The 15798-nt window shown below is 45.1% G+C and overlaps 1 protein-coding gene across 1 annotated transcript in view; it reads right to left on the bottom strand.

The window, feature by feature from the left end:
• The window catches only part of RAB10 (RAB10, member RAS oncogene family), a 41831-nt gene extending 32097 nt beyond the window's left edge, over nt 1-9734 (bottom strand). The window contains exon 1 of the mRNA XM_019520864.1: nt 9628-9734. Within this exon, the coding sequence (XP_019376409.1) occupies nt 9628-9719 (92 nt within the window). The 5' untranslated portion in view covers nt 9720-9734. The remainder of the gene's footprint in view (nt 1-9627) is intronic.
• Between the last annotated feature and the right edge of the window lie 6064 nt (nt 9735-15798).

The following is a 15798-nucleotide window of genomic DNA, read 5'->3' as shown; positions in this document are numbered from 1 at the left end:
CGATCCACCAAAAAAAAAAAAAAACACCCCCAGATACTGGTCTGGAAAGCTTCTGCTCTTTTCTAGTTGCGACTCGTCTGCAAGTTTATTCAATATATTCTCGATCCCTGAATCAAGTGTTTCAGAAATGTGAAACTGCACTGGACCCACAACTTGTAAAAATTTACTTTAGTAACTTTCCAGAATTTGATGTCAAACACCTGAGCAGTCAGTAGCCTTTGGGACCTTCTCCTCTTTTTTTCCAAAAACAGACACTTCTAAAGACCTGTGCCCATTCTCCAGATGTCTGGGGTCTTGCCCATCTGCCACACAGTTTCAAGTATTTGTTCAGTGCCCTGGGGGTGACTGTCAGCCGGTAGTCTACTAAGTTCAATTCAAAGTTTAGTCAAAAGGTGTGGATGCAAACTTTTCCCTTTGTTTGCATTCATTGTGCTAGCCTGCACAGCAAAGCAAGGGTATATGCTTTCAGTGTTCCCTCTGAAGACTGAAACCAAGTGAGTACGCAACACCTGTGTTCTTTGAATCTTCTGTGAATTACTCACTTCCTTCGAGCAGTGGACCCAACATCTTCCCCATTCCCTCACTTCTGACATGTACAGACTACCTGCAAGGTGGAAAATAATTGACTGGATCATGCTTAATGGGTAGAAGTCAGTGGCTCAATGTCTAGTTGGGAGGAGGTATCAAGTGGGGTTCCCCAGGGTCTGTCCCTGGGTCTAGCATCTTCATTAACGGATTTGGACAACAGGATTGAGTGAACACTTAACAAATCTGTGGATGACAAAGTTGGGTGGAGTTGCAGGAACTCTGGAGGGCAAGACAAGGATCCAGAATGACCTGAACAGACTGGGAAAGTGGTCTGCAATGAATCAGACTGCATTCAACAAGGACAGCTGCAAAGTCCTGTACTTGGGAGAGAATAACTGCATGCACAGAGTAGGGAATGATTGGCTATGGTGCAGTACTGCATAGGAAGACCTGGGGGTTACAGCAGACCATATGAGCCAACAGTGCACTCTTGCTGCAAAAAAAAGAGCCACGGCATACTAGGCTGTATTAACAGGAAGGCCTCTTGCAAATCAAGGGAAGTGATTCTTCCACTCTATTCAACGCTGGGGAAGCTTCACCTGGAGTCCTGTGTCCCGTTTTGGACGCTACACTTCAAGTAGGATGTGGACTAGAGGAAGGGTGGGTCAAGCATTAGAACAGGCAGCCTAGAGAAGTCTCCATCCCTGGACAAGTTCCAGAGCAGGCTGAATACACACTTGATGGGAATGGTTTAGCCAAGGATGATCCTCCTGTGAGCAAGGGGCTGGACTAGAGGACCTCATTAGGTCCCCACCAGCCCTACTTCTTGATCCTATGATCTGCAGAACTCTTTGCTATCCTTAACATCTTACCAGTTGTAACTTGTTTTACACTACTGTAGAAACAGTCAGGAAAGCAAGTCCTCATTATTCCTTTAAATACTCCTTAATGACACCCCTTCCTTTTAATGCTTACACATTTGGTTTTCAGATGGCCACACAAGGAGTTTCTTAGCTATTAGTCTTGCAGTTCTTACCTCTCCTTGAGACAGCTTGATGCTGAGCCTCTAGTTCTCTCTGTATAAGTGCCAGATCTTACAAACCTCTTTCTTTCGATTTGTCTGCCTGTTGGCTCTTCCTAGTTATTTCTCCAAGGCAATAGAGTTTTGTCTGTTTGAAGTATAGTGTCCTTGCTTTGCTGTTTGCACCTTTCTTCCATGATCACAATGATTTTGTCCACCTGTCTGATAGAGGGGCACTGATACATCGGTGCCCCTCTGGACTGCATCAGAAATCAGCCTGACACGGCTGATAATTTGGCCAATCAATGCTCGTGCATGCACACAGCCAGAGCGCAGCGCACAGACAGTGAGGAGCACAGCCCAGCATCTTGAAAAGCTGCCTGCAGCTGGTAAATCTGTTGTGGCAAGAAGGGGCATGGGGAGGTAGATCAAGGCCCCAGTGGTGAGCAAGGGAATGGGACTGGGGTAGGGGACAGGACGGAGCCACAGCTCATCCAGGGGAGGTGTGGGAAGGAGGGCGATTCCTACCACTGCAGGCACCCTGGGAGGACACTGGGTATGCCCCCACATCTATGCAGGACAGGGTGGGGGGGTTGGGCTGGGCTCAGGGCCGGCAATGGCACTGGGAGGAGGGCTATGGCAAGATTTGGGGTGGCTACAGCACCCCCCAGTGCCACCGCTGGCCCCGAGCACAGCCCTGGCACCAGCCCCAGCTGGCAGCCGCAGCCCACCCTGCCCCGCTCCATGCAGATCCAGGGGTAGACGTCTCCTCTGCCCTCCCAGGGTGTGTGCAGTGACGGGAGCCGCCCCCCTTCCCATGCCCAGCCCGATCAGCACTTGCCTCAGCCCCACTCTTCCCTCACCGCAGAGGCCTTGATCTGCCCCTCCCCTACTCTTTTGCTTCCCCCTCCAGAATATCAAAACTGGTCTCATCCAACTCCTCTTCCTGATATAATGAAACACCAGACACTCAAATCTGCCGGTCATTTCTTTTTTGACCCCTGCGCCCACACATGTGTCACTCATTTCTCCCTATCTGTTCTTCTGGAAAAAGCTATACCCCCTCAGTGCTAATAATCCTACTATAGAAAATACTCCACTTAATGTGTCATGTTACTTTTCTTTCATGTATAGGCTTCCCTCCCCTGAAAAGGTTTTGGGCAGCTTACAACAAAAGAGAGATAAAATTATAAAAACAAATCAAATAAATAATACCAAACAATACCCTACACACTATAACTTTACACTTGCTCCTCATACTATTTGCATTGTTACGCAGACATTGAAGATTCATTGCAGACCTATTTTTCTTCTTGCAACTTGAATCCTATTAAGGTTTCCCATGTTTTCTCCAGAACCTTCCCCCTAGATCTTAACTGTGCACTGACAAGGTGTGCGTGTCACCAGCATCCACAATTAGATGTATACCCCCATCCCTCTTGGAAGAAAATCCTGGAGCACACTAACCTCCTCCTCCCTGGGTCCAATGGTTTTGTTGATGCCATGCAACCCCTTCGTTACTTCACTATGCTATGGTACTCCCTTCCAGGGGTAACTCCTCACCTAAATCTTGACAACAGTACTGGTACACAAGGTGGGTGCCTGTAGACATGCCAGGAGGCTGCTCTGATGTGCTGTAATTACAGAGCACTAGAGCAAACTCGACTGAGTCTTCTGGACTGTAGTAATTACTACGTTCCAACCAGCCTCCACATCTCGTGCATCAGTGTCCCCATGCTTCAAAATGGCGGCAGAGGTACTTTAACAAAAGCTCACTGAACCAGCTTTAGTTAGTGTCCCTGCTCTCATACTGAAGCATGGGGATGCTGATACACAAGATACTCCAAGGGCTGCTCTAATTAAAGCACCTCCCCCTCCCCACCCCTGGATCACATGTAAAAATGCCCGATGATGCTATATATAAAAAAAAAAGGCAATTCATAAGTACTGCCTATTAGCCCACCTTTCCAATTTAATCAACTGTGGAATAATTAAAAAGATTGGCCTTCCCTCCGTTGAGAGCATCTCATGCCTGCATTAGACAGCGGGCTTCCTTTCCACAATGCAAGTCCAGCTACAGCTTGGTCTACACCGTTTTTGTACTGATGCAATTGTTTTGTTTAGGGGTGTGATGTTTTTACCACTGAAGTTATACTAATGCAACCCCTGGTATGAGCACAGGGTTGCACTGGTATGGTAAGCTTTGTTTAGAAAGCTTAGTCTGGCTCCAGTGAAAACAGGCTTTGCAACTACTTCAGTGACAGCAAAGTGTAATTCTGGAAATAGGTAACATCAGAAAGTACCAGATAAATTTAAAATGCAGGCGGCAAATAGATGTGTTACACAAAAGTAATTCTCTAAACTAAGTATACTGCAGAACTAGCCACCAGAAAAGTCAGAATTGGTGGAAGAGACCAAACTGAAAAGAAACTCCTTTTACAAAACTCAGAACTCTATGAAGTCCCAAGCAAAGCATGGCTCTCTCACCACCGTGTACCACAGGAATTCAATCCATTCCTATGCTTTAATTAATTACGATAGAATAAAATCATGAAGGGTGTGGACCTTCGAGAGCTTATGCTTTAATTACTTTTCCCTTTGAGTCATGTTTCAAGGTAGAGTGCAACTATGTGTTTGTATAGGACAGTTGGGCCTCAACCCTAATCATGAACTTGAGGTGCCACTCATTGCGGTTATCTTATTCCTATTTAAATTTCACACCTACTGACCAAGCCACTGAAGTTCAGTAAGGTGTTATGCAATCAAGTTAGTGTGCTAAGTACAAAGTTATACGCAAAGCCTATTGCAAGACAGCTTCGACACACAGTATACCTAGAGAAATGCAACAATTTGTAATAACTTCCTAAAAAGAGTGGATGCTGATCAGGCCTGATGGGATGAACTCAAGAGAATTGGCAAGTTGAGCTATCTAAACTTTAACAAAAGTCACACCAGGAAGCACTTCTGCCATAAGAACATAAGAAGTGCCGTACTTGGTCAGACCAATGGTCCATCTAGTCTAGTACCCCATCTCTGGACAGGGCAGAAATGGATGCTACAAAGGGAGAGCAATGAACCAGATATCCCTAAAGTGATCTATCCCCTATTCAATACCCTTCCTGGCACCCACTATTTATTGGATTAAAGATGCCAGTGGAAACGTCTCCAACCACTCTGTTCAATTGCCATTAAATAGAGCAACACTCCATGAACACTCAGCACGGAGGTGGAAAAGGATCTGGGAGTCATTATTGACTCCAAGATGAACATGAGTCGGCAATGTGGGGAGGCGGCTAGGAAGGCCAACTGCACCTTGTCGTGCATCCACAGATGCATCTCGAGCAGGTCCAAGGAGGTGATCCTCCCCCTCTATGCGGCACTGGTCAGGCCGCAGCTGGAGTACTGCGTCCAGTTCTGGGCGCCGCACTTTAAGAGGGATGTGGACAGCATCGAGAGGGTCCAGAGGAGGGCCACTCGTATGATCAAGGGACAGCAGGGTAGGTCCTATGAGGAAAGGTTGCGGGACCTGAACCTGTTCAGCCTTCAAAAGAGAAGGCTGAGGGGGGATCTTGTGGCCTGTTATAAACTGGTTAGGGGGGATCAGCAGGCGCTGGGGGAGTCCCTGTTCCCCCGAGCGCCGCAAGGAGTGACCAGGAACAATGGTCACAAGCTGGCGGAGGGAAGGTTTAAGTTGGACATCAGGAGGCGCTACTTCACGGTCAGGGCGGCTAGGGTCTGGAACCAGCTTCCAAGTGAGGTGGTGCAGGCTCCCACCCTGGGGGTTTTTAAGAGGAGGTTGGATGACCACCTTACTGGGGTCATTTGACCCCAGTGCTCTTCCTGCCATGGCAGGGGGTTGGACTAGATGATCTGCTCAGGTCCCTTCCGACCCTAGAAACTATGAATTTATCCAGTTTCTTTTTGAACCTGTCTGCACTCTGTGCCTCCACCACTTCCTGTGGCAGTGAATTCCACAAGTTAACTACAACTACTTTCTTCTGTTAGTTTTAAACCTATCATCTACTCATTTCAGGTGGGTGCCCCATAGTTCTAGTATTCTGGGACTTAGTGAACAAGAGCTCCCTGGTCACTTAGTCCACACCCTTCATGATTTTACAGAACTCTATAATATCCAGCCTCCCAGCCATCTCCTTTCCAAACTGAGCAGTCCTAGCCTTTTTAGTCTCTCCTGGTACAGGGAGCTGCACTGCAGCCCAGATGGATGGGGAGCAGCAATAACAGTGTGGAAGTAGTTTCCAGCCCTTCAACCATAGCACAGCACCCACATCACTACTGCTTCTCCCAGCCCCTAATCCTTAGTCGTGGTCCAGGTATAGTTTTCACACAGAACAGAGCTGTACTGGGATCCAGGTCCCTTGTCCCAGTGCAGCTCCCCTCTGGCTGTAAGCTGTGCCTACCCCGCAGCAGGCCTTGGGGTGGGAAGGGAAGGAGGCAGAGTGGGGCTCAGGAAATGTAAAGCAGCAGCAGTGGCATGGGTACAGCTTCCAGCCCCAGTGCCGGTGCAGCTCCTCACTGCTCAGCCCCAGTGCAAGAAAAGCCCTGAGGCTCTCTAAGCTGCATCCGACCTGTGGGCCATGTGTTGCTGTCCACTGCTCTAAACTACTAAGTAACACTGCTTTGAGTCTTATACAGCTGCTTCTTTTCCATATAGCTATACCCTCCCACATTTAGTTTACCTTAAAGATTCTTCCTTATGCTTGGTCTTAATTTTCCCTTGAAAAGACAATCTTCCCACTACTTTATTATACCCATCTCATTGTGATCATTGGTAGTGGTGCCTCTGGAGGGAACAGTTAACGAATAGGGCTTGGCATCTACTTTAGAACTGGATATGCAGCTCACATTTTAGACAGGTCTTGGTGGCAGCCAAACTATCACAACCCATCCAGGGAGGCTGCTTTCCATTATGTTCTTTTATTTTGGTCAATGCTCTTCCAGGAGCTGAGATTTTGGTGCTCTGCACTATACTCCCTGCAAGGTATCATTAAGTGTCCAGATGTGAATTAGTTCAGAGCTTTCCTGTGGGACTACCACTGTTACCTGTAAGGGCTGCATACAGAGCTCAGTCTTAACTGCACTGAAATATTACAAACCCACATCTAGTTTACACTTCACTGTTTCTAGGTTCTCTTTCATCACCATTCTACAGGTGTTTCCTTTCCTAATGAGTATACTTCAGGGGAAATCCAGAACATACCAGCTAGCATCTTCATAATTTGCTTTTTGTTGCCTGTTCTTCAAATTTCAGTAAGTCAAGTTAGTATTTCAGTTCACATCATCTGCAAAACTGAAGGAAGTCTTTACTTCTCCTACATTAAAAGTGCTCATTATAGCAGGACCCAGATGATCCTTGCTCAATTTCTTCTTCTACAGAGATACTTTCTGTATCTGCTTGTTTAACAGCTCCTAAAGCCATGTGATAATGCTACTGCCAAAACCAGCAGTTTAGCTTTGTTTTTAGTATGAAGATGCTAATCTCTAATTCACTGAATTAGAGGCAATTTCCCCACCCACCAGGTTGAAACTCTCCCCTTTAGAGGAAGAAAAAAAATACACTACTATTTAATGCCATTGACCCAATTATCTTTCAGATGTATTAAAAAAGGTGTTCTTACAAGATAGGGACACAAAGAAGCACTGTATGTTCACAGGTAGGAAGCAATGCTCAGATACTGTATACATTAAATGAACAAGGTCAACTATTCAGGCCATTTTACTGCATCAGGATGAATGTCTAGATATGGGAGAACTTGAGAAGACTTCTTTCAGGCTAGCCTCCAGGCAGTGTGGCAACAAAGATGCTGCAAGTACCAACTTCACACATTGCTATGACATGTCCAGCAATCTTGAGAGCAGAGTCATTAATTCTTTTCACTCATCTAAGGTAAATTGCAATATAAGAGTTTATACCTGCAAACTCCAGCACAAAGCTGGTCAGGTTTCCATAGCAGAAGACAGTGATTAACATCCATGCTGAACAAGGGCTTTGTCGCAGAGGCCGCAAGATAAAAACAGGAACAGTAACAAGAATAGGGACGTAGAGATAAGGCATGGAGTTTACCTTCAGCTGGAGAATCGAGTTCTCCTTCAGTGAAGGCTTTACTACAAGTGTGGGAAGTAAGCAGACTGGTAATCTGAATGCAGGAGCTGGGAATGCTCCCACTCCTAGCTGGACCTAGCTACAAGAAGGGAGTGCCAACAAGATGACCCAGGGAAGGGTGCTGTGTGGTTATCAGGAACCTCCACCCACTGTGAGCACTACTAAAACTGAACATACCAGCAGCCAGTAAGTCATTCCCAACAACAGTTTAAAAAGGCTCATGTTGGAGGCTGCAGGGTTGATGGCTGTAGCCATGTTGGTCTAGGAACACAGGCAGGCAAGGTTCTTTAGGTACATGTGGTATCTTTTATTATACCAACCAAATAGGTGGAAAAAAGTTCTTTGCAAGCTTTCGGGCACAAACACCCTTCTTTAAGCACTGGGAGAGACTGCTGGTGTTATGAGTTCTCCAAGGTAGAAGAAATGCTCGTGCTGGAGGCTGAAGTACAAGCTCAACAGCCAATTAGAGAGAAAACGAATGCATCCCTTCACAGTAATCTGTACTAATTATATAATGCTTAGAAGTTATACTTGCAAGTGCAGTGAAGCTGCAATGGGAGAGAGGCAGGGGAAACTCTGGACATGCCCCAACCACCCTCCCCTCTCAGTATCCATTCTATGCCACTGTCACCTGTGAAAGGCAGGTCTATTTGTTACACGCTGGCAATGACCTTAGGCCCTCCAGGTACTACAAAACCACCAGCCCACCCCTCCCATAGCTAGATGGAGGCTACTAGCATGTACAACAACTAATTCCACTGGACAAATCACAAGAAAAAACAGGAACAGGAGTGCTAGTTATAGGTTCATAACTAAGGTGCCAAGGGAGGACACTGAGCAGAGAACTCCAGGCTAGCATCCACTGCCCCATGAACCTATCTAAGAAGCCTGTGAAACTCTGCTTGGAGAGGTGCCCAGCCAAGATAAAGGAAGGAAAACAGCCCCACAGGTGTCTGGGTTCCCTCCAGACAGCACTTCCTTCCTCATCTGGTCAATTGATATTTTGGCCAGGCCCAGGAGGAAGAGGTTGACAAGAAGGTCCTAGAACTTTTGGGGGCTGCAACTGGGATAGATACCAGTCCAAGCCAGCAAGCTGCAGTCCTAATGATAAGACATCGAGCATGCATCTCAGTAACACTGGTAAGACCTGCAACATTTGTCTTCTGCATTACCAAGAATTTACAAGACTTCTATTGTGCCGTCAGCCTTACTTGTTCAATACACGTTGACCAGAAGAGAGAGACTTATTTTCCATAAATTCATAGCTGATCACAGTGGTGTAGTGCGATTTTCCTCAACGTGGGGAAAAGTTTTGGGACAACCCTTGTCTCCATACCTGGGTTAATCTATGGAGGGTGTGTCCTGCCATGAAGGTCATGGCCAAGGTGAAGCTGTCACCTATGATATCCCCAGTCAATCACCCCTCCTGTCCTCTGTACTTACACCTCTGACTGACAAGGCATCTTGGTGACTTCTGGTTATTTAGAAATCATAACTTTAAATATATTCCCAAAGAAGCATGCACTAAGCATTCACATCTTAAAACAGGCCACTGAAACACTACACTATTTTTCCCCAGAGACAATCCCTGCAACTTTCACCAAAATTAAGGCCCTATTTTCTTCAAAATCAGAACAGCATGACTTAATAGTGTTATACTGATTGTTACCAATTAAAACTTAAAAAAAAAAACCCTTCATTTTTCCAGTTCCTAGCACTGCTGTCATTTAACAGAGGTAACTGTTAATCTTCATTACCAGTGGAAATACACAATGCATTTGTGGAATTAGACTGGTAGTGATCTCAATTTAGGTATTTTGCCTGTAAGATTCATTCAACATCATCTGCTATCCCTCCCATCTTTCTGAGATACTTCAAACAAGACATTTTCAGCGTTACTCAAATGGAGACCAATATGTAGTTTAGTTCAGCTAAACTACCATGGGATGTCACTTACCATATTTGTAGCTTGATCTTCTTTCCTTGTAATTCAACTGTTTTGATCTTGAAGTCTATTCCTAGGGGAAGAAAGAAAGAAATGTCAGCCATGCTTTAAGAGTGGCATGCCACATTTGTCAGAACTGCCAGAGTTGTACACAGAGAAGCAGTTCAACTGACAGGGTAATAAAGGAAATGGACAGTGGAGTCCTGTCTACATTAAAGACCTTAGCAGGAAAGCTAAATGCAGAGCTAAATAAATAAGAACTTCCTTACTTTAGACAAGCCCTCTGTCTGTCAAACTTTTGACTACACAATGCCACCCCTCTGCAGTTTTCCAAGAGGTGGCCTGCATGAAAAAAATTGAGAACTGGCTTATATTCTCTTGTGCTTGACTTTAAAAATGTGAAATATTCAGCTTCTTGCATAAGAACTGAGGAGTTCAAGGTATCAAACTTATCTCAACTGAAAGAGCAAAAACTAAAGAATGGAAAGCTTTCAGCTAAAAGCAACTCGACATCATGCAGATGTTTAAAAAGATTTTCTAAAACCTTTCCACGGTTTAGTCAACTGCTCAGCAACCTTAGCCCTTGTGATGACACCATTTCACTAGTTTTCCCAATTGGTCTTCCAGAAGGCACTCTCTCAAAAGCAAGAGAGAGAGGACAAGACTTTCTCATTTGCTGATCACTTTTAAGGTAATCCACTTAAGATCTTTAATTCTGCTGGCTCCTGATTGAACTACTACTTTATACCCATTTCTTTAACCAAAGATATGTGATAGTCTCTGGACACTGAAAAGCATTAGAAATATGGATCATTTGACTTCTGAAACTGCTGACACAAGTAACTGATGCAATAGCTATGTTACCATAAATACAGAGAGATGGAAATCAAGTCATTTCACACCATTCCACTTTAGTTAGGGATTCATTGTTTGCACCAACACCACCCTTCCCATTTAAAAAAAGACAAGAGGTACATGACAGTATACAGGACACTGAGACCAAATTTAGATCCTTTCCGGCCTGTCAATCCAAATCTAAAATCAGGGTGAATTTGATTTAAATCAAATAATTTAAAATCATGATTTAAATCATTGGTCAGGAAGCCTCAGTTTAATCATTTGCTACAAAAAGTGCATTCTTGTTGTTCGATACCCTCTATTCATTTTAACTTCTTGAAACTTTGCACTTTTAGAGAGGTAAGACCTTGGCTGTGTCCACACAAACTTGCAGACACAAGAGGGCTAGTGGGTAGGAAATCAAGTCTGTTATCGCTCATCTCCATATACTGCTGTTAACAAGGATGTTATCTCTGGAGACAAATCCATAGTTTGAGAATGGAAACTAAGCATTACAGAGATGCTTCATGGGATCATCTAGACTGAGCACCAAGTCTTATTGGGTACAGTGGTTTTCTTTTATCTTTACTAATCTACAGAAGAGCCTCTGAGAACCCCATAAGATTAGGCCCCTGATATAGTCCATGGCCTGTTGTGACCTATTTATAATTTTTTTTCTAAAAAAGTTAAATATATCATTAGAAGCCTATTCCATGATGATATCTTTGAGCTTTAAACATATTTTAAATTAAAATGATCTTTATACAGATTTTTTTTAAGAAGAGCATCTTAAAATCATAAAATACGATTTAAATAAAAAATCCATTTTTATCCACCCTGATCTAAAACAACTCCAGTATGAATTCTAATCCTCTCTCCCCCCACAGGTTCACAGAAATTTAGGACTGTGATCATCAGGTCCAGCCCCCCCTGCTCTGGGCAGAAGACTGCTGGGGTCAAATAACCTCAGCAAGGTGTGCGTCCTACAAAAGTCAGTGATTGAGAGCCTGCTGACCTCATGTCACAGCTCTGCCTGCTTTGATAGAGGTCTTCTACCCAAGGCTCTACGCTAGGAAAGCAAGGCAGATACCAGCTTCAGCATTAAGATGGGAGCTGGATATAATTTCAGCAGGAACTGATTAAGTTTTATGATCTAGAGATGAAGTTGCAGCAAAATTTGATAAGGAGCTGCTGGGTGCGTACTAGTTAGGCTGGAACAGATGGAAGCATGGAACTATAAGAACTGGCTGAAGAAGAGGAGACACGTAGAGACCTATCGAATTTGCGATATTCACACAAAGTGCAAAAAGGCACAACATTGGCAGCAAGACTAAGTGAGGGAAGAGAGCTGCTAAAAAGAAAAAAAAAGGGTGAGAAGCCCTGGCATCCTGAAGCATGCGGGGGGGGGGGGGGGAAGACTTCTATGATGGATTACGGCAGGACCCCCCAATCCTCTGGCCAAGGATTTCACAGTCTTCACAGACATTAGAGCTGGAAGGGATCTCGGAAGATCGAGTCCAGCCCCCTGCCCGAGGAGCAGGTAGTCAGCTGGGGTCATAGGATCCCACCAAGATAAGCATCCAAATTTCTCTTGAAGGTGTTCAATGTAGGTGCTTGAACCACCTCTGATGGCAGTCTGTTCCAGACCTTGGGGGCTCGGACAGTAAAGAAATTCTTCCTCCTGTCTAGCCTGAAATGGTCTTGCAGTAGTTTATGACCATTCGACCTTGTCATCCCTTGGGGCGCTCTGGTGAACAGACATTCCCCCAGATCCTGGTGAACACCCCGATAAATTTATAGGTGGCCACCAGATCACCCCTGAGCCTGCACTTTTCCAAGCTAAAGAGCCCCATGGCTCTCAGCCTGTCGTCGTAAGGTCTGTTTTCCTGACCTCTGATCATGCGCGTGGCTCTTCTCTGGACTCTCAAGCTTCTCCACATCCTTTTTGAATTGTGGAGCCCAAAACTGGATGCAATACTCCAGCTGCAGCCTCACCAGAGCTGCAGCTGAAGCACTGCATTCAGTTTTGGGCTCCCCCAGGAGTCCTACCTCTCCCCAAAGATTGACAGATGGACATCTGTCAATCTCCAGGGAACGGCAGGACTTCCAGGGCCCCTTGACCAATCAGAGGTGTGTGGGGAGGGCAGCTGGCCATGCTCCACCACAAAAGTGGCGTCCAATGCCATAACTGAACTACAAAATTGGAAAGCAGCAGCCCTAAATTTGGTAGGTCTGTAATAATAGGTAGTACTCAAAAGGGGTATTTCTCAGGATTGAGAGAAGTTAGTGGAGTTCAGTCGTGGTACCAATTACTTTCATTAAATGACTTTGGCACAAGTAGTGCTAAGGAAGTTTGCTGCCAATCAGGTTGGGAGGCCCTATCGATACAAAGGAGAACTGGGATAAACTGAAGGAGGTTGGAGCCTGGAGTAAAACAGGCTGGAAATAAGCAGTACAAAATGCATGGTTTAGCATTTGTGAACTGACAAGAATTTCCAGTCTGAGCTGTCAACTGATCAGTTGAAACAGCTGAAGAGAAAGAAGGGGGCACACTAGTCATTGTGTGATTAACTGTGAGTCAGTGATACAGCTGCAAGAACAGGTAAACACAATCGTTGGACATACCAGGCGTGGTACTTCCAGTAGAGATAGAAACATTAAGGTTACTGAACAAGGACCTGGTACAAACTTATTGGAAAACACCTCCACACACAAGAAAATAAGTGCAAAATGGAGCATATGCAGAAAAGACAACTAACTGCAACACCCAAGGAAACAAAGCTTATCATACAGCTGGGTTGGGGGGAGAAAGAGAAGGCACTGACCCAACAAAATGAAGGCTGAGAAGAGGTACAGCTGCTTTCTACAAACCCAGTGGAATGACCACCAGTGAAGAAAGGCTAAATGCTGGCACAAGAACAAATGAGTATGAACTGGCTATGGAATTTTAGACTTCAAATTAGAAGGTTTCTAAGCATCAGAGTGTAGTTCTGGAACAGTTTCCTAGAAGTACATGAACTAAATAATTTCTGCAGTAGCAGGGAACTGGACTCTGAACATTAGACTGGCAGGGAAACCACAAGGCAACAGCCTGAGCAGTTAAAGTTGCCTCTGATAATTCTCAGTATTTCCTTCAGAAACAACCTTAGTGTCAGCTGTCAAGTCTTGACCCATGAAGACATTTGTGTTCCACTACAAGAGAAAAACCAGTAAAAAAAAGACACAGCCTAGGATGTTGTTGGCCTTTTTTTGGCAACAAGAACATGCTGTTGGCTTACACTTAGCTTATGACCCACCATAAACTCCCAGGTCCTTCTCTGCAGCCTGGGCAGTCATACTCCAGAACTGCTGATATTTACTAGTTCAGGTGAAAGGGTCCCATACAGTACAGGCCACTACACAAAGCCCTAAGAAATGCAGCTGTGAGAGCTCAGGTTTGGTACGATTTATTTATTTTTATTTTTAGTAGAAAGGTGAATAATTATAGATCAGCTCCAGGAAATCTGTTAGGTACATCCCACACCCCCAGGAGGGAGAATTCTAAGTTTCCAAACTACAGATCATTATCCAGGGACTGTGACAACTACTTTAAGTAATTAAAGTTCAAAAACTATTATTTTGCTCAAATCAGCATTAACTTTGCTTGAGTCATGTGTTGTCTTCACAGTTCATATATTTTCCTTACTCAAGAAATGCATGCAATCAAGTTACCTTTCTGAGAAATTCAGTTCAGCAGGTAGGCAACATGCATCAGTTAAAGCAAGAGACAGTTGGTCGGATGGATTCAAGTAAAAAATAGTAAATTTAAGATGCCTTTGAATTTAAAAATGATGCCCCCGTAATTAAACTATATTTGGAAAATGTATAAATGTCCTATAATTTTCCAGGCACAGAATCTAATTTAGAGCATTACCTTAAAATTACACCCCCATGCACCCACAGCTACAACAGAGAAAGCAGTAGTAAGGGGACAGGTGGCTAAAGGGAGGGGGACAAGCAGCACCTCTGCTCCCCTGCCCCTTATTCCCCTTGGAGCCTGCCCCCCTGCAGCCTCTGCCCCCTTCCTGTCAGACTCCGCTCCTGTTCCACTCCCTCTCAGGGCACAGAGCACATGATAGCATGCCCCCTGCCCAGCCATGCAGCAGCATCCCAGAGCTGGTGCTGTGCCACTGGTGACTGGCTGGGCAGGGGCCAGAGTTTTCATGTACTCCAGGTGTTACTGTACCAGACGGTAAAGGCAGGGGGCATAAGCTGCAGAGAGCAGGCAGACAAGCAACTGCTGCTACAGCTCTCACTGGCCCCGACTTGGGTGTGGGACTAGAATCAGAGCCTAGCAGCCACCTCCCCCCATCTTGTACTCAAATCCAAGACAAGGGGCATCTTTCCCCATGCAGAATGGGGGTGGGGAAGGGGAGAGGACCTCATCTTTGACTCAGGTAAACATGGTAGCTGAGATTTCATTTGATATAGCTCTTAGGGGACTGTGTGCTAGAAAAGATCTGATCTTTCAAGCACCAATTTGGGAAGATATAAAGGGAAGCCTCACACTTCAACACAGAGCAAAGTGGACTGAAAATTACTGAAGCCACCATGATTTCTCTGGAGAACTGATCATATCCTTTTCGCTGGCTTTTAAAGCCAACTGAAGACAACATCTGATGAAAGATGTTTTTCTAGCCTGCCTCTCCACTTGGAGAACTGCATTAATACCACTGCATGCCATGCTACCTTTCTTACACAGAAGCTCGAGCTGACATCTCATGCTGCACTCTGATAAAGGAACTTCTCACTCAAAATGTTCTGCGTGATCCAAAATAGCAGCCCACTTGAGATTTCAACAAGAGAAACAATGCTGAGGGTATTCCTTCAACCTGCCAGAACTGCTTGTACTTGAGATTATCATGACAAAGTAGCTTTGAATGCAGTACTCCAGTTCCCTGCTGCAGTGAGAAGGTCGTTTGGCACAAGGTAGATTGTCCACATATCCCAGATATGCACGGCAGATGTGCCATACAAGTTGTACACAGTCTGCCAAACACCAATTGCGTGGCTAAATACCATCCCACATTTGCAGAGGTGCTGAAGGTCTATGTTGTCATAGAATCATAGAAGTCGGGTCGGAAGGGACCTTGTAGATCTTCAAGTCTGACCCCCACCCCCTCTGGGCAGGAGAAAAACTGGGCTCAAAAGACTCCAGCCAGGTAGGCATCAAGCCTCCTCTTAAAGACCCCCAGGGTAGGAACCAGCACCACTTCCCTTGGAAGCTGGTTCCAGACCCTAGCTGCCCTGACTGAGAAGTAGTTCTTACAGATGTCTAATCTAAACCTCCTCTCCAACAACTTGTGG

This window comes from Gavialis gangeticus, unplaced genomic scaffold, assembly GCF_001723915.1.
Source record: "Gavialis gangeticus isolate Ggan-Ray unplaced genomic scaffold, GavGan_comp1, whole genome shotgun sequence".
NCBI classification, from domain to species: domain Eukaryota; kingdom Metazoa; phylum Chordata; order Crocodylia; family Gavialidae; genus Gavialis; species Gavialis gangeticus.
This window is presented reverse-complemented; position numbering and strand designations above follow the sequence as displayed.